The 26,854-nt window shown below is 37.1% G+C and overlaps 1 protein-coding gene across 2 annotated transcripts in view; it reads left to right on the top strand.

The window, feature by feature from the left end:
- The first annotated feature begins 367 nt into the window (after positions 1–367).
- The window catches only part of METTL14 (methyltransferase 14, N6-adenosine-methyltransferase subunit), a 39,564-nt gene continuing 13,077 nt past the window's right edge, over positions 368–26,854 (top strand). The window contains exons 1-8 of one of the 2 annotated variants that reach the window (XM_006065084.4): positions 368–575; positions 4,545–4,633; positions 5,273–5,360; positions 6,941–7,021; positions 7,353–7,440; positions 19,332–19,422; positions 20,809–20,950; positions 25,845–25,937. In XM_006065084.4, the coding sequence (XP_006065146.1) occupies positions 510–575; positions 4,545–4,633; positions 5,273–5,360; positions 6,941–7,021; positions 7,353–7,440; positions 19,332–19,422; positions 20,809–20,950; positions 25,845–25,937 (738 nt within the window). In that variant the 5' untranslated portion in view covers positions 368–509. Of the gene's footprint in view, positions 576–652; positions 864–4,544; positions 4,634–5,272; positions 5,361–6,940; positions 7,022–7,352; positions 7,441–19,331; positions 19,423–20,808; positions 20,951–25,844; positions 25,938–26,854 lie in introns of those variants that run through there. The other variant, XM_025290265.3, reaches the window with a different exon arrangement.

Here is a 26,854-nt window from a genome sequence, read left to right as displayed (position 1 = left end):
GTTTAAATCCGGCAATCGGACTCGAGTCTGTGCTTTTAGCAAAAAAACCTGGTATCCAGCAATTTTTAAAACGCCAGCACCGGCCACTGGGGAGTCACTGGAAAAGTAACAATACAGCCCACAACTCGGAAACAGTGCTAACAGACCTAGGAAGCCTGCAGTCCCAGGAGAGGACAGTGAGAGGGCAGGTCACCAGCCCGCACCACTCTGACAGCCCGCGCTCTCGGAAGCGCGGGCACCTTCCGTGAAACCCCGGGCGCCGCAGGACATTCATTGGGCCTCTGCTAAATAACGTCAAATCGCGGGCGTCCAGGGGGAGGCGGGATTTCCGGGCTTCGTGGCGCAAAATTCCGGCCGCGCCGGAAACACCTACTGAGGAGAGGGTATTGGGTACCCGCCTCCTGAAGCGGCTGGAAAATTTTGTGATCCACAGATTCCGAAGAGAAATTGGAGCAAGGGTTCATCCGCTAATTGCCAGGTTTTCGAGGTAGTGGAAGACAAGTCGGGACATGGACAGCCGCTTGCAGGAGATCCGGGAGCGGCAGAAGTTACGTCGACAGCTTCTCGCGCAGCAGGTCCGCGGCCCAGGGAGGGGTCGCGAATGCGCGTGCGCCGCGTTCCTCGCCCCTCTCTCCCCGTTTTTCCGTCTCCTCACCTGCCACACGGCAGCCCTTTCTGGTCTCGCGACTTTAATCCCAGAACCTCTCTAACCTCTGTACCCCGAATCGTTCCCCTTTCATGCTGTGGTCCTTGGCGGCGGTGCTAAAGCGACCGCCACGCCTGGTCTTCAGCAGCATGTATGGAATGCCCGCCAGGTGCCTGGCATCCTCAGTGATGAGGATACAAAACTTTGGTGTTTGTGTGTACGTTATCGCAGTTCACGCGAGGAAAGGGGACTCGTTAGCTCCTCAGTTTCTCTTCACTTTTAAAATGGTCTTTTGTGTCTTACTTTTCTCGTATCAGCGCCTGATTCATGAGCTTGTGGCTTCATTGCGAAATGGGTTTACAGTGTTTTTTTCTGGGATAATATCTAAAGACCGCATGGGAAGTAGCCTGGGTGTAAATTTTAGGTTTTGCATCATGGGTGTTGCAGTCGACTGTGCTGTATACGGTATCCTCGTCATTACCCACAGCTAAATGTTTGAATTATTTACTCAGTCACAACAAATCTGTCAGAGGTAGCATTATCTTCACATAATGAAACACGGGCGCCGGTGGCTAACGAATTTTTCCCCCGAGTCGTTAACCGCTAGGCCAGTCAGTTGAACCCTGGTTTGTCTCTCCAAAGGCTTGTCTTCAGCGCTGCTTGCGTGTAAGTTGACGCGTGCTGATTAGTAGAGTACACGTGCAGAAAATGCAGATGCACACCTTTGTTTAAAGTCAGAGGCTGTGTTTTCCTTTCTGCCTCTCGGGTCAGTAACTGATGGGGGAAATGCTCATAAGCTTTAATGAGGAATCTTAATAGTTATTCGAAAATAGTTTTTTTTTTTTTTCTCTCTAATGAATCTTGGTTTTGCTAAATGAAAATCAAAGATATAGCTTCTTTCATGACACGATGAAAAGATTTATGATATAGTGTTTAAAATGTCGGTGTTTAGGGACTTCTCTGTTGGTCCAGTGGTTAGGACTCTGTGATTTCATGGCTGTGGCCTGGGTTCAGTCCTTGGTCTGGGAACTAAGATCCCTTAAGCCCCGTGGTGTAAGCCCCAAAAAAAAAAAAAAAAAGTGGGTGTTTGGAATTAGATCTGTTTCTGTGCCTCTGACATTATGATTTTTTGACAAATCAGATATCTTTTTCAAGCCTTCTTTATCCCAGTTGCTTTTATCATGTTATGTTTGAAAATGTCCAGTGGCTCTTTATTACAACCAAGTAAGATTTTTACACTTAAGTTTTGAATTCAGACCTATATATTTGACTCAAGATACATACATAAACAATTATTTCTTGAATATCTTACTATGTACAGGAACTCTTGTAGATGTTGGTAAGTCCACTATGAATAATAGGTTATCCTACCTTTAGAGAACTTACACAGTGTAGAGCATTTAATAATGGTTGCCGTTTATTAAGTCCGTTGTATGTGTCAAGGGACTTGACAAACTTTTACGTATGTTATTTTATCATACAAGTCAGGTGCTATCTGGATCTTATAGGTGAAGAAAATAAAGCACAAAGAATTTACCTTACATGCTGAAGATGATAAAACTTAAGTTTTCCAGCTTCAGTCTTAGGCCTTTCTGTGCTCTTTCCAGTACACCTTCTAACCATCTAAAATAACTGGTTAGAAGCCATTCCACCTGGGTGAGGATGGCCAATATAATCAATGGTAGATTTCCACTTTACCAGAAGCCTTTTTTTCACTTACTATGTGAACAAGACAGACCAGTTGCTCTCCAGAAAGTTATTTGTGTAATATAGACTTTGTAATTTTTAAGAAGCGTCTTTCTGATTTCTGTCTATCCTTTATGGCACAGCCCAGGGCAGAACTTGGTCTGGAACTCCCTGGTTTAGGCTTTTCTCGCTCTGTGCGTCCATTGTCCTGACTGAATGTTGAGGCCACTGCTGTACATCACTAACTCATACAATTCCAGTTGGGTTAATCTTCTTCCCTAACTTTGTTTCTTACCCAAAGTTAGTTTTTAATAAGTTTTTGTTGATTCATGAACTTCAAAGTAGAGCACAACTCAACGTATATAATTTGCTTGAGTTGCTTTTGGCTGAAGAGATCAGATGCAGTGTATAGGCACACACTATGATGTGGCCATTGATGCTGCCACCAGTAATTTACACCTGCTCTTTAACTTGTAGCTTTGTTTTTAAAAGTTAGTATACTTTCAAAGGATACCAAATTGTCATAATTATTCAAATAATATATTTAATGCTACCACAGTGGAAATGGCAACCCACTCCAGTATTCTTGCTTGGAAAATTCCATGGACAGAGTAGCCTGGTGGGCTGCAGTCAAGGGGGAATCACAAAGAATCGAACACAACTGAGTGCATACAAATACACACCCACAATGGAAAGTCTGTTTAATTACTCCAGTCATTCCACAATTAAAAAAAAAAAGTTGGAACACAAGAAAACGATTATGTATGTAAGCACAATTTGATTTAAAACGTTTGTCTTATAAAACATCGTATTCTAATTTAGGCCTTGGCAAGAAATCTCATTGGTTTATTCACATATTTATTGAGCATCTATTACAAGTCAGACTTTATAATAGCTCTTGAACATTAGATATCAACAGGACAGAGTTCTTCCTCAATGAGCTAACAATTCAGTAGGGGGAGAAGTAGACAAAAGTGAACATAAAATAATTGAGGTGTACAAATATAAAATAGGGAATAAACAAAAGTAAAACAAAATTAGTTTGTATTTTGATCTGAATGAGAACTATGATCTGAATAAGCAAATGAGATAAGAGAAAAATGGAAGGAGACTACCTATTTTCTCTCTCTAGTGTTCATGGAAGAACTCTCTGAGAAAGTGACTTGTATTTATCTGAGAACTGAAGGGAGTGGAGTCAGTCACTTTCATGGGAAGAAGGTTAAAAGGCATTTCCCCTACAGGAAGTAGATGTGTTTTCCGATGAAACAGAGTAGGGGTCAGGAAAATTTTATGGAAGAGTTAAAATATCAGGAACAGTTAATATATTGGAAGAGATTTATCATTGGAGAAACCTTAGGGGACTCATGGAATAGTCTAAAGAGGCAGTGGGAATTAATATAATTGTGTAATAAAAATTGTTTAATAAAGGCTGGGCTCTAGTGTGCTTTCTCACCTTTGTGAGCTCAAGGGACTATCTAATGCAGACTTCCTCATGCTCTTCTTGTGCTTAAAAATATTAAGTGATTCCTCATGGCCTATAAATTGCTTTCTATACCTTTGGTTTGGTTTTTAAGTTTTCCATGAATTGATGCCACAGTTTGTAGCCAGACTTATCTCAACTAGTTATTTGTTTACATTTGTATTTTGCAAAATTTCCGCAACTGCCGGCCATAATTTGCATAACTATTTTTCAGGTATTTGGAAAGTTTAGTATTGTGCCTGTAATCATTATATAAAGACTTGGCTTGAAGAAAACCAATTTTATTACAGTATGGGATAAATAAGGTATAGCACATGAAGTATATGTACTGTATAAAATAAATAAGGTATGGTACACAGAATCATGAAAAGTGTTTAACATAATGCCTATCAAACTATAAACACTGTTAGCTGCTTTTTTTTTTTTTGGTTACTACTGCTAAACCGTATTTTATTATTTACTTTAAAAGAAGATTGGCTCAAGTTAATTGTTTTGATTTCAGTATAACTTAAAGCATAAAATACTTTTCAGCTGTTGAAATCATTCTTAAATAACATGATTTTGTTTCAAGGTACTTTCTGTTTTTCCTGGAAGGTAAATAGTCCATTTGCTTGCTATGGTAGTTAGGGATTATTATTTTTTTTAATATTTGATGTATTAAATGCTGCTGCAAATGGCTAGAAAGGATGCTTAGCGTGTTGTGTTCTCATGTTGAGTTTTGCCTTTTCTCAGTTGGGAGCTGAAAGTGCCGACAGCATCGGTGCTGTGTTAAATAGCAAAGATGAGCAGAGAGAAATTGCTGAAACAAGAGAAACTTGCAGGTCAGTAGAATAATGGCTTTTTATAAATGATATGTTAATATTTGCAAAAGGATCATTGCTTTAATAAACAATAATCTTAGGTATCAAGTGTGTTGTTATGATAAGCATCAGCATACCAATTTGGAAAACATTGATTTTTATTGTCTATGAATTATGAAATGCTTATTTTCTGAATATAAGTTCTCATTTATGAACTAGTTAGAAAATGGAATATTAAGCTGAGAATTAGCTTATGTACCATATATAATTTTATTTTAAAAATCCTTATTTTAGAAAAAGTACTTTACCCTAAAAGTGGTATTCATTTGATAGTTCATAAAGCATTTAGAATTTTTCAGTATTGTAGTAACCAACCAGAACATCAGTTTCACTCAAGACAGATTAGAATGATATGTAGAAATTTCTCTTTGCCATACATACCTTATAAAAACTTATTTTCTCATTTGGTTGCTTTCTCAAAAATAAAGTACAGAGTTATTAATCAGGTTATGATACTTTTAAAATTTATAAACCGAGTGAATGGATACTGTTTAGTTAGGAAAAATTTGCCTTATTCTGTCTCTGTAAAACTGTTCTTTAATGTTAATACGTGTATACATCTTATGTATTTGTGAGTGATATTTCAGTTTTAATTTTCAGGGCTTCCTATGATACCTCTGCTCCAAATGCAAAACGTAAGTATCAGGATGAAGGAGAGACAGATGAAGACAAGATGGAAGAATATAAGGCAAGTAGAGAATAGGACAATGTTTTGGTCAAGAAAAAAATAAGTCCTTACAATCTGTAGAGTCTTATCTAGGAAAACAAATTTGACAAAAGTTGAATTTTGACAAAATACTGAATAATGTCATTAGCATATATGTCACCATTTATATCAGTTTACTCATTTTAATAGAAGAGGTATGTGGATTAAATCAGGTGATGTATGTAAAGCACTAAGTGTAATGCCTAGTAAGCTCTCTGCTAAGTCACTTCAGTCGTGTCTGACTCTGTGCGACCCCAGAGACAGCAGCCCACCTGGCTCCACCATCCCCGGGACTCTCCAGGCAAGAACAGTGGAGTGGGTTGCCATTTCCTTCTCCAATGCATGAAGGCGAAAAGTGAAAGTGAAGTCTCTCAGTCGTGTCTAACTCTTAGCGACCCCATGGACCGCAGCCCACTGGGGCTCCTCCCTCCATGGGATTTTCCAGGCAAGAGTACTGGAGTGGGGTGCCATTGCCTTCTCCACTAGTAAGCTCTAGGCAACAACATTCTTAAATAAGAGCAAGGAGTTAAATGTACCAGAAACGTTGGATAATTGGATCAGTTTTCAGGAGGCTACAGTGCTATCTTTTAAGAGTTGTGTTGTTACATCTTAACAATATAAGGTAGTGCAGTTAAAATATTTTGAGAATTCATGGGCTAGATAGCAGTGTAGAAGCATTTCTAACAGAGGCCCAAGAGAAAAAACCCAACTTCTGAACTTGTAGTTGCATTATTTAGGTGGAAAAAAAAGTAAAGGGCAAATAACCTATCTCCATTTTTTCAAATTAATTGTTATATAATATTTAACAGAAGAGAATAAATAGTTTCAGTAAATCTCTTAAGTATAATTACCTAATTTCATAAAAACTATGTTGTGTGTTGGGCTTCCCTGGTGGCTTAGTGGTAAAGAATGTGCCTGCCAGTGCAGGAGACATAAGAGATGTGGGTTCAATCCCTGGGTTTCAAAGATCCCTTGGAGGGGGAACTGGCAACCCACTCCAGTATTGCCTAGGAAATCCCATGGACAGAGGGGCCTGGCAGGCTACAGTCCATGCGGTTGCAAAGAGTTGGACACAACTTAGCGAAACAATATTGTGTGTTGGTTGCATTTGATATATCCTAATATATAACTTAAATATGTTAAATATGTTGTGATTATGTTAGATTAAAGCATGTACAGTTCCTCATATTTTAACATTTTTGACCTATAAAATAGCGATTTCTTTTGGTTTGCTCTAGTAGAAGTAAAATTGCCCCATTGGTGGACCTATCTTTCATGAGTTAAGCCAAATTCTAATAATTTAAAGTTTTATATCTAAGGTAAATCTAGATAACTTAGTCAATAAAATTAGTAGTTATAGACAGTTATTATTGAGAATGAAAAGGAAATTTTTATTATAAACAAAGCTAATGATGAGAAAGCAAAGACTTCAATGTTTGACTTTAATGGTAATTTGAAAAATTTATGTCTTAGGGAAATAAAATATTTATGAGTGTTAACACAATATAATACATAAGATTCCTCTTATACATAAAATATCTACTTAATCTTTCTTTTTTAAGGATGAAGTAGAAATGCAACAGGAGGAAGAAAATTTGCCATATGAAGAAGAGATTTATAAAGATTCTAGTACTTTTCTTAAGGTAAATAATTTTCAAATCTTTAACTTTTCATGTTTCAGCTTTGTGCCTGAAAAGATTTGAAATATGTTTAAGATTTTTTTTCAGTTATTGAAGGATCATTATTAGTATAAAATATTTAAAATTATTCATGAAATGTTCTTCTGATGCTTGGCTATTAATATCTGTAGATAACTGAATTATAAACTATCATTTTAGTAGTGATGTTTTTTATTTTTTAAATCTATCAGTTAGCTTATATTTTGCTTGGCCTCATAATAAAATATAAAGCTCCGAGTTAATGTATCTGCCACCAGAGTGAAAGCTATTAATTTAATTTTGACTTTTTCTTTAGGGAACACAGAGTTTAAATCCCCATAATGATTACTGCCAACATTTTGTAGACACTGGACATAGACCCCAGAATTTCATCAGGGATGTAGGTATGTCTGATTTGTTGGGGATATGCGATTGCTGGCTGCCGGTTACGTGCATGTAATTTATCCATTTTGAGGTTTATTTCTAACAAAATTACTTTTTCCTGACTTGGCTTCCCCTTTCCATTCATAGTACTTATTGTACACGCTCTTTTTCCATCAAGCAGTGTTGATTTTTTCCTTCTTCCTTCCTTTCCTTCATTTTGTTTCTGTGATTATCCCTCATTTTTATTTTGCCTTTATTCCTTCTTTGATGCTCTTCCTTTCTTTAGGTAAATCTGATTTTTTGACCTATGTCATTTTCCTTTCCTCTAAGAATTTTTTTTTTTAACATTTCTTGCAAGATAGGCCTACTAGCAACAAATTCCCTGTTTTTGTTTCTCTGAGAAAGTCTTTATTTCTCCTTTACTTTTGAAAGATTAATTTTGTAAAGTACAGAATTCTGAATTGGTGTTTTCTTTCTTCCAGTACTTTAAATATTTTACTTCACTCTCTTTTTGCTTGCTTTTTTCTGAGAAGTTGGATATAATTCTTAACTTTGTGCCATAGTAGTTTTTTTTTTTCCTGGTTTCTTTCAGAACTTTTATTTTATAGCTTGAAAATGATATGCGTAGGTATAGTTGAGGTTTTCTTTTTTCTTTTTTTTTGGTATGTATCCTGTTTGGTACTCTCTGAGCTTCCTATATATGGGGTTTGATGTCTGACATTAATTTGTGAAATGTTTAGTCATTGTTTTATTTGCTTATTTGATTTCTTCAGATCTTAGTTGTGGCATGTGAGCTCACTGTTGTGGCTCAGTAGTGTGGCACATGGACTTAGTTGTCCTGCCGCATGTGGGGTCTTAGTTCCCCAACCAGGGATCGAACCATCATCCCTGAATTGCAAGGTGGACTCTTAACGACTGGACCACCAGGGAAGTCCCCTCAGTTATTATTGATTCAGATATTTCTTCTGTTCCTGTGGTTTTTTCTTCTGATATTTCCATTACACCTTTTGCAGTTATCTCATGTTCCTTGGATAGTCTTTTTTCCCCCCCAATTTTTGTTCCCTTTACTTTTCAGTTTTTGAGATTTCTCTTGAGATATCCTCAAGCTCATATTCTTTCCTCAGCTGTGTTCAGTCTACCAGTATGCTCATCAGAGGCAGTATCCCTGCAGTTTTGAAAATAGCTTGATTAAGATAATTCATACACTATACAATTCACCCATTTAAAGAATATAATTTAATTTTGTAAAGTGTCTACAGGTTTGTGCAGCCATCACCACCATCTAATTTTAGACCTTTTTTTTAAAATTGAGGTATAGTTGACTTACAATATTATATAAGTTTTAGATGTACAAATAGTGGTTCACAGTTTTTAAAGTTTATACTTCATTTATGGTTAATGTAAAATATTGGCTGTATTCTCTCTGCTGAACATTATGCTTGTAACTTATTTATTATATAGAGAGAAATTTGTATTTCTTAGTCCCCTCCCCAGTTTTGCTCTGCCTCTTCTATCCCCAACTGGTACCACTAACTTGTTTTCTGAATCTGTTTCTTTTTGTTATATTCACTAGGTTGCTCTTTATTTTTTAGATTTCACATGGTATCTGTCTTTCTGACTTATTTCACCAAGCATATTATCCTCCATGTTGTTGCAAATGGTGGAAAAAAAAAAAAAAAATCACCTTTTTTTATGGCTGAGTAGTATTCCATTTCATATGTATATGTACCACATCTTCTTTATCCTTTCATATGTTGATGGGCACTTAGGTTGCTTCCATATCTTGGCTATTGTAAATAATGCTGCTAAGAACATTGGTGCATGTGTCTTTTTGAATTAGTATTTTTGTTTTCTTCAGATACATACCCAGGAGTGGAATTTCTGTATTCATATAGTTACTTCTATTTTTAGTTTTTTGAGAAAACAGTATGATAGTTCTGTACTGTTTTCCACAGTTGCTGCAACCAATTTACATTCCTACCAACAATATTACACATCCTCAGAACATTTTTATCTCCCCTAAAGAAACTTAGTACTCAGTCATTAGCAGTCAGTTCCCATTCCTTCGTTGTGGTTTTGATCTGCATTTCCCTACTGACTAACAATATTAAAAATCTTTTTCTATGCTTATTTTCCATTTAAATATCCATTTTGGAGAAATGTCTAAAAGCTTTTTTTTTGGTATTTGACTTTTATTGTAAGAGTTCTTTATATATTCTCAGTGTAAGTCCTTTATCAGATGTATGATTTGCAAATGTTTTCTCCCATTCTGTGGGTTGTCTTTTCACTTCTTTGATAGTGCCATTTGCCACACAAAAATTTTATTTTGATGTAATCCAATATACTTTTTCTTTTTTTGCTTATAAGGCAACATGTAGAAACTGATTTTAATGTTTTCATGGTCACAATTTAGATGTAGTGCAAAAAGTAATAATAATAATGGTGAGATAGGCCAGTTACAGAATGACAGAAATGCACACACTTAAAGAGGCACTTAAAATATCAGTAGTACATATATAAATACATACCCTTTTATGAGCTACCTAAAATAGTGATTCTCATAGAAGAGAACACAGCAGTGGTTGTCAGAGGCTAGAGAGAGAGGAAAATGAGAAGTTGTTGTGCAGTTGGCATAAAGTTTCTGCTATGCAAGATAAATTAATTCTGTAGATCTTGTTGTTCAGTTGCTCAGTCATGTCTGACTCTTTGACCCCATGGACCACACCATGCAAGGCTTCCCTGTCCTTCACTGTCTCCTGGAATTTGCTCAAACTCATGTCTATCGACTTGGTGATGCCATCCAGCTATCTCAAGCTCTGCCTCCCCTTTCTCCTCCTGCCGTCAATCTTTCCCAGCATCACTTTTCTACTGAGTTGGCTCTTTTCATCAAGTGGCGAGAGTATTAGGAGGTTCAGCTTTAGCATCAGTCCTTCTGATGAATATTCAGGGTTAATTTCCTTTAGGATTGACTGGTTTGATCTCCTTGCTATCCAAGGGATCTCAAGAGTCTTTTTCATCACCACATTTCAGAAGCATCAATTCTTCAGTGCTCAGCCTTTAATAGTGCAACTCTCATAGCCCTGTGTGACTACTGGAAAAACCATAACTTGGACTATACGGACCTTTGTCAGCAAAGTGATATCTCTGCTTTTTAATACACTGTCTAGGTTTGTAATAGTTTATAGCCCAGGAAATAAAGTCTATCACTGTTTCCATTTTTTTCCCCTGTTTGCCATGAAGTGATGGGACCAGATGCCATTATTGTAGTTTTTTGAATGTTAGGTTTTAAGTCAGCTTTTTCACTCTCCTCTTTCACCTTCTTTAAGAGACTCTTTGGTTCCTCTTTGCTTTCTGCTGTTGGAGTGGTGTCATCTGCATATCTGATATTTTTCCTGGCAATCTTGATTTCAGCTTGTGATTCAACCAGCTCTTCATTTCACATGATGTACTCTGCATATAAGTTAAATAAGCAGGGTGACAATATACAGCCTTGACGAACTCTTTGCAATTTGGAACCAGTCTGTTGTGCCATGTCCTGTTCTAAATGTTGCTTCTTGACCTGTATACAGGTTTCTCAGGAGGCAGGTAAGGTGGTCTGGTAGTCCCATCTCTTGAAGAATTTTCTACAGTTTCTTCTGATGCACACAGTTGAAGGCTTTAGTGTAGTCAATAAAGCAGAAGTAGATGTTTTTCTGAAATTCCCTTGCTTTTTCTCTGATCCAAAGGATGTTGGCAGTGTGATTTCTGGTTCCTGTACCTTTCCTAAATACAGCTTGTACATTGAGAAATCTGGAAGTTCTCGATTTGTGTACTACTGAAGCCTAGCTTGAAGGATTTTGAGTATTACCTTGCTAGTATGTGAAATGAGTGAATTGTGTGGTAGTTTGAACATTCTTTGGCATTGCCTTTCTTTGGGATTGGAATGAAAACTGATCTTTTCCAGTCCTGTGGCCACTCCTGAGTTTTCCAAATTTGCTGGCATATTATCTTTTAGAATTTGAAATAGCTCAGCTAGAATTCCATCACCTCCACTAGCTTTGTTTATATTACTACTTCCTAAGGAAGAAGCACAAGCTGGAATCAAGATTGCCGGGAGAAATATCAATAACCTCAGATATGCAGATGACACCACCTTATGGCAGAAAGTGAAGAGGAACTAAAAAGCCTCTTGATGAAAGTGAAAGAGGAGAGTGAAAAAAGTTTGGCTTAAAGCTCAACATTCAGAAAACGAAGATCATGGCATCTGGTCCCATCACTTCATGGGAAATAGATGGGGAAACAGTGGAAACAGTGTCAGACTTTATTTTTTGGGCTCCAAAATCACTGCAGATGGTGACTGAAGCCATGAAATTATTATTATTATTATTTTTTTTTTTATAAACATTTATTAAAATAGAAAGCTAGAGAATTTCCTGGGGTCCAATGGTTAGCGCTGAGCTTCCACTGCAGCAGTCACAGGTTTGATCCCTTGTCAGGAAGCTAGGTTCCCAAAAGCTGTGCAGAGCAGCAGCCAATTAATAGTTGTTTGCTCTTCTATCCCATCTGCATCCATCGGGCTGCCTGTTATGTCTGACTGGTATCATAAATGCCCTTGAAATCTTCAGGACAACAAAACATCTGCCTTTGGTTGGAACTCCTGGTTCCTTGCATTGAAGTAGTCACTACCTCTCTTCACACCCCAAAGAATGAAGCCATGAAATTAAAAGACGCTTACTCCTTGGAAGGAAAGTTATGACCAACCTAGATAACATATTCAAAAGCAGAGACATTACTTTGCCAGCAAAGGTCCGTCTGGTCAAGGCTATAGTTTTTCCAGTGGTCGTGTATGGATGTGAGAGTTGGACTGTGAAGAAAGCTGAGCGCTGAAGAATTGATGCTTTTGAACTGTGGTGTTGGAGAAGACTCTTGAGAGTCCCTTGGACTGCAAGCAGATCCATCCAGTCCATTCTAAAGGAGATCAGTCCTGGGTGTTCTTTGGAAGGAATGATGCTAAAGCTGAAACTCCAATACTTTGGCCACCTCATGCGAAGAGTTGACTCATTGGAAAAGAGTCTGATGCTGGGAGGGATTGGGGGCAGGAGGAGAAGGGGACGACAGAGGATGAGATGGCTGGATGGCATCACTGACTCGATGGACGTGAGTTTGAGTGAACTCTGGGAGTTGGTGATGGACAGGGAGGCCTGGTGTGCTGCAATTCATGGGGTTGCAAAGAGTCGGACACGACTGAGAGACTGAACTGAATTGAAGGCCCACTTGACTTCATACTCCAGGAGGTCTGGCTTTAGGTGAGAGATCACACCATCATGGTTACCTGGGTCATTAAGGCCTTTTTTGTAAAGTTCTTCAGTGTATTTTTACCATTTCCTTTTATATCTCTTCTCCTTCTGTTCCATACTGTTTATGTTCTTTATTGTGCCCATCTTTGCATGAAATGTTCCCTTTGTATCTCTGATTTTCTTGAAGAGATCTCTAGTCTTTCCCATTCTGTTGTTTTCCTCTATTTCTTTGCATTGATCACTTAGGAATGCTTTCTTATCTCTCCTCGCTATTCTTTGGGACTCTGCATTCAAATGGATACATCTTTCCTTTTCTCCTTTGCCTTTCATGTCTCTTCTTTTCTCGGTTATTTTATAAAGCCTCCTCAGACAATCATTTTTCCTTGTTGTATTTCTTTTTCTTTGGGATGATTTTAGTCGCTACCTCCTATACAATGTTATGAACCCCATCCATAGTTCTTCAGGCACACTCTTATCAGATCTAATTCCTTGAATCTATTTGTCACTTCCGCTGTATAATCATAATGGATTTGATTTGGGTCATACCTGAATGGTCTAGTGGTTTTCCCTACTTTCTTCAGTTTAAGTCTGAATTTTGCAATAAGGAGTTCATGATCTGAGCCATAGTCAGCTCCTGGTCTTGTTTTTGCTCACTGTATAGAGCTTCTCCGTCTTTGGCTGCAAAGAGCTCCTCCATCTTTCCCATCTGGTGATGTCCATGTGTAGAGTTGTCTCTTGTGATGTTGGAAGAGGGTGTTTGTTATGACCAGTGTGTTCTCTTGGCAAAAGTCTGTTAGTCTTTGCCCTGCTTCATTTTGTACTCCAAGGCCAGACTTGCCTGTTATTCCAGTTATCTCTTGACTTCCTACTTTGCATTCCAGGCCCTGTGATAAAAAGATTCTATAGATGTGCTGTATAGCAAATTGTCTATACTCAGCAATACTGCTGACCATAGTCAACAATACTTCAAAAAATTTAAGAGGGCATATTTTATCTTACTTAAAGATACCTGTTGGGTCGCCAAGTTGTGTCTGACTCTTTTTGACCCCACGGACTGCATCACGCCAGGCTTCGCTGTCCCTCACCATCTCCCAGAGTTCGCCCAAGTCATGTCCATTGAATTAGTGACGCCATCCAACCATCATCCTCTGTTGCCCTCTTCTCCTGCTTTCAATCTTTCCCAGCATCAGGGTCTTTTCTAATGAGTCGTCTCTTTGCATCAGGTCGCCAAAGGATTGGAACTACAGCTTTAGCATCAGTCCTTCCAAAGAGTTTTCATGGTTGATTTCCTTTAAGATTTGATTTGGTTTGATCTCCTTGCTTTCCAAGAGACTCTCAAGAGTCTTCTCCAGCACCAATTCAAAAGCATCACTTCTTTGGTGCTCAGACTTTCACATCCGTACATGACTACTGGAAAGATCATAGCTTTGATTGACTATATGGACCTTTGTTGGCCAAGTGATGTCTTTGCTTTTTAACACACTGTCTAGATTTGTCGTAGTTTTCCTGCCAAGAAGCCGTCATCTTCCTTTCCTGCCAAGAAGCAGTTGTCTTCTGATTTTATGGCTGCAGTCACCATCCCTGGTCATTTTAAAGCCCAAGAAGAGAAAATTTGTCACTGCTTTCCCCTTTTCCCCATCTCTTTGCCCTGAAGTGATGGGAATGGATGCCATGATCTTGGTTTTTTTAATATTAAGTTTTAAGTCAGCTTTTTCACTCTCCTCTTTCACCCTCATCAAGAGGCTCTTTAGTTCCTCCTTATGCTGTGCCATTAGAGTGGTATCATTTGCATATCTGAAGTTGTTGATATTTCTCCTGGCCATCATGATTACAGCTTGTAACTCATCCAGCCTAGTATTTCCAATGATGTACTTTGTATATAAGTTAAATAAACAAGGTTGACAATACCAGCCTTGTCCTACTCCTTTCTCAATCCTGAACCAGTCAGTTGTTCCCTGAAGGGCTCTAACTGTTGCTTCTTGACCTGCATACAGGTTTCTCAGGAGACAGGTAATATGGTCTGATATTCTCCTCTGTTTAGTCTTCCACAGTTTTTTATGATCCACACAGTCAAAGGCTTTAGCGTAGTCAGTGAAACAGAGATAGATGTTTTTCTCGAATTCCCTTGCTTGGTCTGTGATCCGGTGAAGGTTGGCAATGTGATCTCTGGTTCCACTGCCTTTTCTGAATGCAGCCTGCTTTAACTTCTGGAAGTTCTTGGTTCATGTAATGCTGAAGCCTGCCTTGGAGGATTTTGAACATAACCTTAGTAGCATGGGAGTTGAGTGCAGTTGTTCATTGGTTTGAACATTCTTTAGTACTGTCCTTCTTGGGAGTTGGGATGAGGATTGACCTTTTCCAGTCCTGTGATCACTGCTAGATTTTCCAAATTTGCTGACTTATTGAGTGCAGAGCTTTAATAGCATCATCGTTTAGGATTTTAAATATCTCTGCTGGAATTTCATCACCTTCACTATCTTTTTGGCAGCAGTGCTTCCTAAGACCCACGTGACTTCTCTCTCCAGGATGTCTGACTCTGAATGAGAGACTACACCATCGTGGTTAGCCAGGTCATTAAGATCTTTGTTCAATTCTTCTGTGTATTTTTTCCATCTCTTCTTGATCTCTTCTGCTTCAATTAGGTCTTTACTGTTTCTGTCCTTTATTGTGTCCATCTTTGAATGAAATGTTCCTTTGATATTTCCAATCTTCTTGAAGAGATCTCTAGCCTTATGCTTTCTGTTGTTTTCCTCTATTTCTTTGTACTGTTCATTAAAGAAGACCTTCTGGTCTCTTGCTATTTTCTGGAACTCTGCATTTATTTGGGTGAACCTTTCCATTTCACCCTTTTCTTTTTTCTTCTCTTCTTTCCTCAGCTATTTGTAAAGCCTCCTCAGGCAACTGCCTACCTTCTTGCATTTTTTTCATTGGGATGGTGTTGTTTGCTGCCTCCTGTACAGTATTACAGACCTCTGTCCATAGTTCTTCAGGCATTCTGTTCACTGGACCTAATCATTTGAGTCTTATTTGTCACCTCCCCTGATGTTCATAGGGAATTTAAGTCTCACCTGACTGGCCTAGTAGTTTTCCCCACTTTCTTTAGTTTAGGCTTGAATTTTGTTATGAGGAGCTGATGATCTGAGCCACAGTCAGCTCCAGGTCTTGTTTTTTTTGACTCTATACAGCTTCTCCATCTTCAGCTATGAAGAATGTAATCAATCTGATTTCAGTATTGACCATTCGGTGATGTCCATGTATAAAGTCAACTCTTGTGTTGTTTTGAAAGGGTGTTTGGTATGACAAGAGTATTCTCTTGGCAAAATTCTGTCAGCCATTGCCCTGCTTCATTTTGTACTCCAAGGCCAAATTTGCCTGTTATTTCAGGTATCTCTTGAGTTCCTACTTTGCATTCCAGTCCCTTATGATGAATCAGTTCAGTTCAGTCACTCAGTCATGTCTAACTCTTTGTGATCCCATGAACTGCAGCATGCAGTTCCATGCCATCACCAACTCCCAGAGTTCACTCAAACTCTTGTCCATTGAGTCAGTGATGTCATCCAACCATCTCATCCTCTGTTGTCCCCTTTTTCTCCTGCCTTCAATCTTTCCCAGCATCAGGGTCTTTTCCAGTGAGTCAGTTCTTCGAATCAGGTAGCTTCCAATACTTCGAATCAAGTATTGGAGTTTCAGCTTCAGCATCAATCCTTCCAATGAATATTTAGGACTGATTTCCTTTAGGATGGACTGGTTGGATCTCCTTGCAGTCCAAGGGACTCTGAAGAGTTTTCTTCAATACCACCGTTCAATAGCATCAATTCTTCGGCACTTGGCTTTCTTTATGATGAATAGGACATCCTTTTTTTGGTGTTCTAGGAAGTCTTCTAGGTCTTCATAGAACTGATCAGCTTCTTCAGTATTGGTGGTAGGGGCATAGACTTGGATTACTGTGATGTAGAATAGTTTGCCTTGAAAACTAACTGAAATCATTCTGAAATCATTCTGTCATTTTTAAGGTTGCACCCAAAGTACTGCATTTCAGACTCTCTTGTTGATTATAAGGGCTACTCCATTTCTTCTAAGGATTCTTTTATTTTTTTAATTTATTTTTTTATTGAAGGATAATTGCTTCACAGAACTTTGTTGTTTTCTATCAAACCTCAACATAAATCAACCATAGGTACACACATGTCCCCTGCCTTTTAAAACTCCCTCCCATCTCCCTCCCCATCCCACCCCTCTAAGGTGATACAGAGCCCCTGTTTGAGTTTTCTGAGACATACAGCAAATTCCCATTGGCAATCTATTTTCCATATGGTAATGTAAGTTTCCATGTTACTCTTTCCATACATCTCACCCTCTCCTCCCCTCTCCCCATGTCCATAAGACTTCTCTGTCTGTTTCTGCATTGCTGCCCTATAAATAAATTCTTCAGTACCATTTTTCCAGATTCTGTATATATGTGTTAGAATACTATATTTATCTTTCTCTTTCTGGCTCACTTCACTCTGTATAATAGGATCTACATTCATCCATCTCATCAGAACTGACTCAAATACATTCCTTTTTATGGCTGAGTATATGTAGCACAAATTCTTTATCCATTCATCTGTCGATGGACATCTAGGTTGCTTCCCTTAGGGATTCTTGTCCACAGTAATAGGTCCAATGATTATCTGAATTAATTTCACCCATTCCCAATCATTTTATTTCATGGATTCCTAAGATGTTGATGATTACTCTTGCCATATCCTACTTGACCATGTCCAATTTACCTTGATTCATGAATCTAACATTCCAGGTTCCTATGCAATGCTATCCTTTAAAACACCCGATTTTACTTACATCACCAAACCCATCCACAACTGAGTGTTGTTTGCGCTTTGGCCCAGCCGCTTCATTATTTCTGGAGCTATTAGTAGTTGTACTCTGCTCTTCCCCAGAAGCATATTGGACACCTTCCAGCCTGAGCGGCTCATCTTTCAGTGTCACATCTTTTTGCCTTTTTATACAGTTCATGGAGTTCTCAAGGCTTGTATACTGGAGTGTTTGCCATTCTCTCCTCCAGTGGATCACATTTTGTCAGAACCCTCCACTGTGACTCATCTGTCTTGGGTGGCCCTTCACAGCATGGCTCATAGCTTCATTGAGTTATGCAAGCCTGTTCGCCATGACAAGGCAGTGATCCATGAAGGGGTCTTACTGCACATACACACCAAAACCAGAGGAACACAAAGAAACTTCTGAAGGTTATTAATATGTCTTACCTTGATTGTGGTTATGGTTTCACAGCTATATGCATATGTTAAACCTCATCAGATTGTATCCATTAAATGTAAGTTTAATGTATAAGGTTTTTATCAATTATACTTCAATAAAGCTTTTTTTTTAAGGTTATAAGTAATATAGCCGAATTTCATTATTGGCCTTTCTGCTTTTAAGACATTTATTTCTCTGAGGCAAAGAAAATGTACTTAGGAAACTATTATGGATTGAGAAAAAGTTGTACCTCTGTTTTGTAGATGATTGAGAGCTGACTCTACAGTGATTGAAACCCGAATATAATCTTCAAACTTGTTTCATTTGAAATTTGATCTGTAACCACTGAATAAGGACGCTTTACAAAATCTTTCATTTTTTTTAATCTTTGATATTAGGGTTGTGAGATGGACTTTTGGTTTTTAACTTAAGATGATTATGATTCTTGTAAGGAAGCAGGATAAAGTAAAATAAGATCTTTTAGGAATGTTTGATACTCAAAGCCCTGCTTACCTCTACAGTTGTTTAAACAGGCATTATGCTATTTTACCTAAAATCTCTTCTGAGGTTCAAAGATTTAAATATTTTTAAGGACATGGAAACAATGAGGCTCCTGCTTTTAACCTTTCTGGGACTTGGAGGTGTTTTTGAAGATCCTAAGCTTGAAAATATATATGAGGATTTGGTTTATAATATGTGGAGATGTGAGATCTTTAAAACTATAAATACTGATATAGGATATGTTCTTAGAGAAAGTGACTTGTCTTGGAGTTGGTAGTACAATTTAGATGAGTAATCAGAGTGAGTGAGGTGAGAGCTGATCAACTAACAGGGACTCATTATCTTCCTGCTTCGGTTTGTTCTGGGATTGTGTCCATAATTTAAGCCATTTAAGATCGTCAGTAGTAAGGATAAGAAATCTTCATTTTCTCTACTTTGACTGTCAAACTAAGGGAAAACTGAACAGTCACTAGATCTTTGGGATAGTTGTTTTTTTGTTTTTTGTTTGTTTAGTAAAAATAAAAGGAAAAAAGCATGAATAAAAAAAAAAATTCTTTTCCTGAGAACAGAATGTCTAAACTTGATATTTTAAGCAGATTATTTAATATAATAAGTTTGAAAAATTTAATGGTTAATTGACTTAAACCATCTGGCCTTTAAAACACCTGGGTGTTTGCCTACATGTGAAATTAGGGTCATTAAGTATAAAATGTGTTTATGAAGTATTTAAAAATACTTAAAACTAACTTTTTTACAAAGGATGTGAGAATGATAAGTTGGTTGTGTCTTATTTTGTTTTCCTGAGCAGGCTCATCACCTTTGAATTCACTGATACTCAATTGTATTGAAATTTGGAATTTACTATTTTTCCTCCCCAGGTTTGGCCGACAGATTTGAAGAATACCCTAAACTGCGGGAGCTCATCAGACTGAAGGATGAGTTAATAGCTAAATCTAACACTCCTCCTATGTAAGTGGGGTTTTTTGTTCCCAACGCAGGCTTAAAATATTAGTCTTTTTGTCATGTAACCTTTCTGAAGTTTGAAAAAAATTCAGCATCTTTGAAAGGTTAACACACTCTTTCTTCTTTATAGCGAAAGGTATTAGCTTGAAACTCTGGCACTGAGTACACAGTAGGTTGTCATTTAATTTGTTTTCAGTTTACTAGATAATTTAGAGTGTCTTTAAGTATTTTTTCTTAGAAAATCTGATTTGTTGTATTCTTAACTGTCTTTAAATGTTTTTAAATATCTTTTCTTCTCAAAAATTACTTATTGAAGAAAGTTAGAAAACTTAAGAGAGAGAAAATAAGAAAATGAAAGTTAATTATAACTTGGCATCTAGGGATACTATTCTTAACATTTTGGAATACAAAAATTCATTTTAACCTTTGCTAACAGAATAATGTTTCCCTCAAAAACTGTATAATCCTTAAACTTGGAGACTCTTTAGGTTACTTTGAACATTTTGTACATTTAACAATTTGCTAAAATGTATGCTATTAATGATTAGAAGAACCACAAAGGTAACTGAATTTGTAGAAAAAAATTTAACAGGCTAATATTGATCATATTTAGAAATATTTTACATTTAAAGTAACTTATGCATGCTAAGTTGCTTCAGTCGTGTCCAACTCTTCGCAACCCTGTGGACTGTAGCCCTCCAGGCTTCTCTGTCCATGGGATTATGCGGACAAGAAAACTAGAGTGGGTTGCCATGCCCTCCTCCAGGGGATCTTCCTGACCTAAGGATTGAACCTGGGTCTTCTGCATTGCAGGTGAATTCTTAACCGCTGAGCCACTGGGGAAGCCCCAGAGTGTTGTGTATTTATATTTGAAATGCCTTCGTACTGTGTAGAAATAACCATTAAATAAAGGCTAGTAGTAATTTATACTAGGTGGCTGGAAAGGACTGTTATTGCTAACAAACAAACTAGCAAAAGAAAATTATGTCTATCTTTAGAAACTTTTAGATGGAGGAATTTAAAACAAAGCAATTTTTCTAAAAGACCATTGCAGGAAAAAGAATATGATATTCCTCAAAGTATTATGATGATAATGGAAAGGGACTCAGACACTCACATCTGAGTATGGATTTTCAGTATAAAAAATGGTAGAGGTTTATACTCAGGATGTTCCTGTGGGATCATGGTTTTCCTTTGCAGTATGATTCTATCCATCTCCTCAGGAAGAACAGTGGTAGATTGTTTTACTGTTTATACTGAGGAGAGATTCCTCCATAAAAAGGTATTTAGTTATTAGCTCATGATGACTTTGAAATAGTATTAGGAAATATTTAAGAAACTTTTTTTCATTACCATCTGTAATCTCTTACTTTTTACGCTTTAATCAAATAGGTACTTACAAGCAGATATAGAAGCCTTTGACATCAGAGAACTGACACCCAAATTCGATGTGATTCTTCTTGAACCACCTTTAGAAGAATATTACAGAGAGACCGGCATCACTGCTAATGAAAAATGCTGGACTTGGGATGATGTATGATGAAACTTTCTACATTGTAATGAATTATTTATTTTTCAAATGAATATATCTTTATTTGATAAGAGAGTAATATTATAAATACTGTCTTAGGAATTATAAATATAGATTTATAGTATATATTATGGCTGAAGATGTAAGGTACAGTAACAAATATTATAATATCTTTGGTCTGTCTTTTTGAGGCAGAAGTTGAGCAGGGAATAAGTAAGTTGTCTGTAGAAACCTTAAAATTCCAATCTTAGAGTCCTTGGATGTAAAGCTAGAAATAAATCTAAAAACGGATTGAATGGTTGATAGCTTTCTGTATTTGATTAGTTTCAGTGAATGTCAGAGTATTCACACACACATATATATTAGCATAATTTTTACTCGTTAAAGAACTTAGAGTATAATAGATTTAAAGTATATATAATCTCAGTCTTATATAGTTGCAGTAAAATTCTGTTTTCCTAAATAAAAGTAAACTAACTGATAGCTTCAGTGAGTTACATAAAATAATCTGTTTTTATTGGTCAATAACAAAAATAGCAAATATATATTTATTGAGTACCACTCTGTACTAGGCAACTAGGTACTGGAGATTCAACGATGAATGAGACTTAGTATTTGGCCTTAAGGAGCACACAGTTGAATGGGATAAGCAATGACCTAAACAGATAATTTCAGTATCATTTTGTTAGTTCAGTAATAGAGGACTGCATAAGGTGATCTGAAAAAAAAAAACCTGACCAAGTTGAGGAAGCTGAGGGACATGAAGAGGAAGTGATGCATGAACAGATTAGCTAGAATTGGCCACTGAGAATGGGCTGGGCTAGGAATTCCAAGCTGAAGGCACAGCAAGAACAGGAGGCAAAGAGGTGAGAATGGAGGTCTGTATGTATGTTGATTGTGTTGAAACACAGATGGAGACTGTCTAGAGATGCTGTCTTCTTAGAAGCTTGGACTTTTATCCTGAAGGCATTAAGGAATCTTTGAGGGGCTTTAACCGGTTTAGTAAAATGGTCTAATTAGTGTGTGGAGAAGGATGGTCCAGAGCAAATGAAGACTGGAGAGGGAAGAGCAGGTAGAAGACGGTTGCAGTAGTCTGGTTAGGAGATGAAGGTTCCCTGAATTAGGGTGATGGTAGTAAGGACAGAAAGGTGATAAATTCAGTAATGTTTTGTAGGTATGTCTGGTGAGATCTAGTAACTGGGATGAGGGAAAGAGGTAAGGATGCACGGAATTTTGAGTCTTGGGATAAATGGGTTCAGTTATCACTGGCTGAGAGCAGGATTAGAAAGATTAGGGTATGCTGAATGTGTTGATTAGAGCTATATGAGAGACATTCAAGTGGAGATTGTAATAGGAGTATGCAAGTTAACAGAAAGATCTGGCCATCTAAAAGACAGATTTTAAAGGGTTAGCATATTAAACCTATGAGAATAAATGAATGTGTCTTGAGATAGTATCTCAATAAGGATACAATGTGAATTTTCAGTAAAGGCTCAGGAAACTTAACATTTAAGAGTCACGTAGGAAAGATATGAAAAGAATGGGTCACAGATGAGTGAGGTGAATCAAGACAGTTTGAATGTCATGGAAGCCAAGGACATAGAGAACTTCCCTAATTAAGGAGGAGCATGTGATCAAAAGCGCTGAACACAGAAGAGAGGTAAGGAAGGTAATGGACTGAAACTCTGTAAACTGATGTTTCACAGGAATCTGCTTTGAATCCTTGCATATCCCCTTCTGAGTTAAGTCTTTACTATTGTTAGTATTACTTACTCTTCAAGGTATAACTTCAGTTTTTCTTCCTTGAAGCTTTTCCTATCAGCTTCAATACCTCTGTCACATTTATTTACATTTTTATTTTATTTTACAAGTTTTTCCTCTCCTCTGATAAGTATAATCTGTATTTATTGTTGAAACACAGAAATATATAGTATCCCCAAAACTTAAGGTTAAAGATGTAGTGCTGTTGATATTTAGGGCCGAGAGGTTTTCCAGATAGGTTTTACAAGTTAAAAGAAATATCTATTTTCCTCATCAAAATTAATATAGAAAATAATCTTTTTCAATTTAGGCAAAAGAAAATTGAAAAATTAATCTTATTATGTCGATGATTAGTAGTTAGGTTGAACTTTATTTTCTCTGGCCCATCTCTAAGATTGGGTCAGTGAAATCCAAGAGTTTAAATTTTATATGATAAACTAATAGAGTTTTTGTAATAAAGAAATTCTATTTTATATGCATATTGAAAAGTTTTGTCTAGAGCCCTAAGAACTCTAAGCTCTTAACCTTTATGTAGTAATAACCTAAAGAAAGTGCCAATAGCTAAATATAAATTTAAAAAGTGTGTGAGTTTCTCAGGTATTCTTTTTCATGTTACAGTCAGTGGAGGTCAGTGTGTTTTAGTTAAGAATATAAGCACTTACTTAAAATACCAATATTTAGTATTTATAAGTGTAATGTCAAGAGTTATTTGCTTACTGTTCTTCACTGTGTGCCATCACTTACCTTAGCTATGCCATGTATGAATGTGTGTGGGCATATGTATGTGTCTGTGCATATTAATGTTTATTCATATTCTTATGAGAATATTAGATCAGGCGTTATAGCAAGACAAAATTGGAAGTGTAAAACTGAATAGGTTTATGCCTATTGTGATTTATTTCCACTGTCATCCTGGTTGGCCCTGAAAAAATTTACTTAAAAAAAAAATTGTAGTCATATTCAGGTCACTGTGATATTACTAGATGGGATCCCCTCACTGGGCCAATTAATAATGCCTGCTCTGACTCTGGCCATAAAGTTGAGCTTTTTTCTATTACTCAAGCTCAATCAGAGCAACATGAAAAGTTTCAGCAAAGGAAGAAAAAATTTTCCCACAATTATGGGATGGATTTATATAGATAACACCAGGCTATGGTAATTGAGGTTTAAAGTCTCCTCTGTGTTGGAAACAGATTGGGGTTTCTGCTCAGAAACAATTAACAGGGTTCCTGTTACACAGGCTAAAAGTATGCGTTTGTGTCCTCTTGACCAGCTGCTGGGGTGTCTGTGTGTCCTAAGGCCTCTGCCTTTTGTGTCTTGCCTTCTTTGCTGTAATTCTCCGTGAACTTGGGCCTGCGTTCCTTTTGCCACTTAAAGTCCCTTCTGCTCATCTAGCTTGAGCCCCTTCTCCAGAGGCTGCTGATGAAGAGCAGACCCTTTTGTTCTTTTTGAATTTCTTTTTGGTTGTGCTGGTCTTCATTGCTGTCTGAGGGCTTTCTCTAGTTGCAGCAAGCAGGGGCTCCTCTCTAGATGTGGTGCACTGGCTTCTCATCGCAGTGGCTTCTAGGCTTTTGGACTCCATAGTTGTGGCACAAGGGCTTTAGTAGCCTCTCGGCGTGTGGATTCTTCCTGGGGGCAGGGATCGAGCCTGTGTCCCCAGCACTGGCAAGTGGATTCCTGTCCACTGTACCACCAGGGAAGTCCTTTTCTCTATTTTAAGGGATCTAGTAGTCACCATTATCGGCAAGTTTAAAAGGGAGGTTTATGAAGGCTTGGAAGGTTCTCATAGGCACCATCTTTTGCTTATTTATAGCTCCCAGGAGAAGGAAATGGCAACCCACTCCAGTATTCTTGCCTGGAGAATCCTGTGGACGGAGGAGCCTGGTGGGCTACTGTCCATAAGGTCACACAGAGTTGGACACAGGGTTAGCATGCGTGCATGCATCATCCTCAAATAATGTTTCTTTTACCTAGATAAGTTATAGGTGATATGGTTTTGATGTACTCAGGTAAAAGTTAAAGAACTTCCCTTGTAGTCCAGTGGTTAAGACTCTGTGCTTCCTCTGTGGGGAATGTGGGTTCCATCCTTGGTTAGGAAAGTTCCACATGCCCGTGAGGTGTGGTCAAAGAAAAAAATTAAGGGAAAAAAAATTTTTTTAAGTTAAAATTTCCTTAGTGCATGTAACTAATAAGTATTAGCTTGAGCCATGGTCTGTGGAACTTGTTAGCTGTAGAATAAGGAAGCAGTAGAATAAGAATACCATATAAAATGATTGCTTTTGTAGTCATTTATACACACTATGGTAGTCCCCAAATTTAGAGATTTAATTATTAAAGAACTTTTTTTTTTAATTGAGATACTCAACACATACAAAGCCAACAATTATAGCCTATTTTTTTTTACATTTCAGACATAAAGTGATCATTACAATGAAATGTGTATATTGATTTATTTTATTTAGAATTGTTCTTCTGGAAACCGTGTCCTCTACAAACATTTGTGGTTATGTTTTATTTTAAGTTTGCCCCTAACTTTGAGGTAATTTAATCCCTTTTCTTTTCAGTTTCTTTTTCTGTAAATGGTAACAGGTTACTCTAAAGCTATACTTTATAAAATTCCATAATTATATAAATATGGTTTCCTATAAACTTTTCATATAAAATCAAGTGTATCTATGTGCATGTGTTCATCTGTGTTGTGTTAATACAGGAAAAAAACCCATAAGAACAAGTTTTAAGTTTAAAATTTATTTTCCATTGTATTTCCTAATGAAAATTAGTATATTTAAAGAGTACATATACTATAAATGAAAAGGAAAGTGAAGTCGCTCAGTTGTGTCTGACTCTTTGCAACCCCATGAACTGTAGCCTACCAGGCTCCTCCATCCATGGGATTTCCCAGGCAAGGGTACTGGAGTGGGTTGCCATTTCCTTTTCTAGGGGATCTTCCTGACCCAAGGATCAAACCCACGTCTCCCACATTGCAGGCGACACTTTACCATCTGAGCCACCAGGGAAGCATATAAGTATATAAACATATACTATAAGTCCTGATAAATTTCAGTGCTTGTTCTTTTGGATTTAGAATGAATGGGAAACAAATACTTCAGTGCAATACTGTTTTGGTTTCTTCCAGATTATGAAGTTAGAAATTGATGAGATCGCAGCACCTCGATCATTTATTTTTCTCTGGTGTGGTTCTGGGGAAGGATTGGACCTTGGAAGAGTGGTAAGATGGTGTTTGTTTTTTTTTTTTTTAAGTGTTTTTTAAAAATTCATAAGAAACAACAGTATGTTGTATAAGAAATTTGAAGATTAATGTTACATTGTTCTTCATTTCTTAAATAGTACTCAAATATTCAGAAGGAAAAACTGTTTTTAAAAGAATATGTAAAAAATTTTAAAAATTAAAAAAAATAAAAAGAATATGTAAAAGACAGTACCCCTTAGTCAGTTAACTAGCTTTCAGGATGAAAAATCAAACTACGATTTACTACAACTGCAGGAAGAGAGCAGTTTAGAGATTTGAAATTGAATTGCAGCTCAAAAACAGGCAGCTTCCTGTTGTATACTGTCCATTATTAGTAGCTAAAATGTATTCTTCTGAGTAGCCTTAACTCATGAATTCCATATGTAAGCCGAATTGCGTTGAATAAATAACACAGCATCTAGAACACATAGTTTGAAGGGATGAATGAGAGTAAGAAAGACGTTTATTATCTCAGTTTATTTTAGGTCCCTTATGTTTATCGTATTCAGAACTTTTTTGTTTTTTTGGTTGGAGTATTTTGAATTTCTAAATGGAAACAAAATACTAAAAGCTTTTTTTTTTTTAATACTGGTAGCTTTGTGGCTAGTTTTGGTCTCAGATCTGCTATCCAGCAGTGAAACTTTGGGTAAAGAGGTATTTACTCTTGTGTGTTTCAGTTTCCTTGCTTGTTATGGAATAATATTTACATTTTTAGGACATATTATTAATACTTGATATACTACCAAGATCTCATTTAATCCTGGTAATTTTAGGAGGTGTCCATTTGACAGGTGAAGAATTTAAGTAAGATTATATTGAGATAAATTTGTGCTCAAATCCTGAAGTTCTGCAGTTGCTTTGTATTTTTTGTATAAATAGCAAGTTTGAGATTGTTG

The sequence above is a fragment of the Bubalus bubalis genome, chromosome 7 (genome assembly GCF_019923935.1).
Source record: "Bubalus bubalis isolate 160015118507 breed Murrah chromosome 7, NDDB_SH_1, whole genome shotgun sequence".
Lineage (NCBI taxonomy): Eukaryota > Metazoa > Chordata > Mammalia > Artiodactyla > Bovidae > Bubalus > Bubalus bubalis.
Note: the sequence above shows the minus strand (reverse complement) of the source record. Positions and strands in the feature narration are given on the sequence as shown.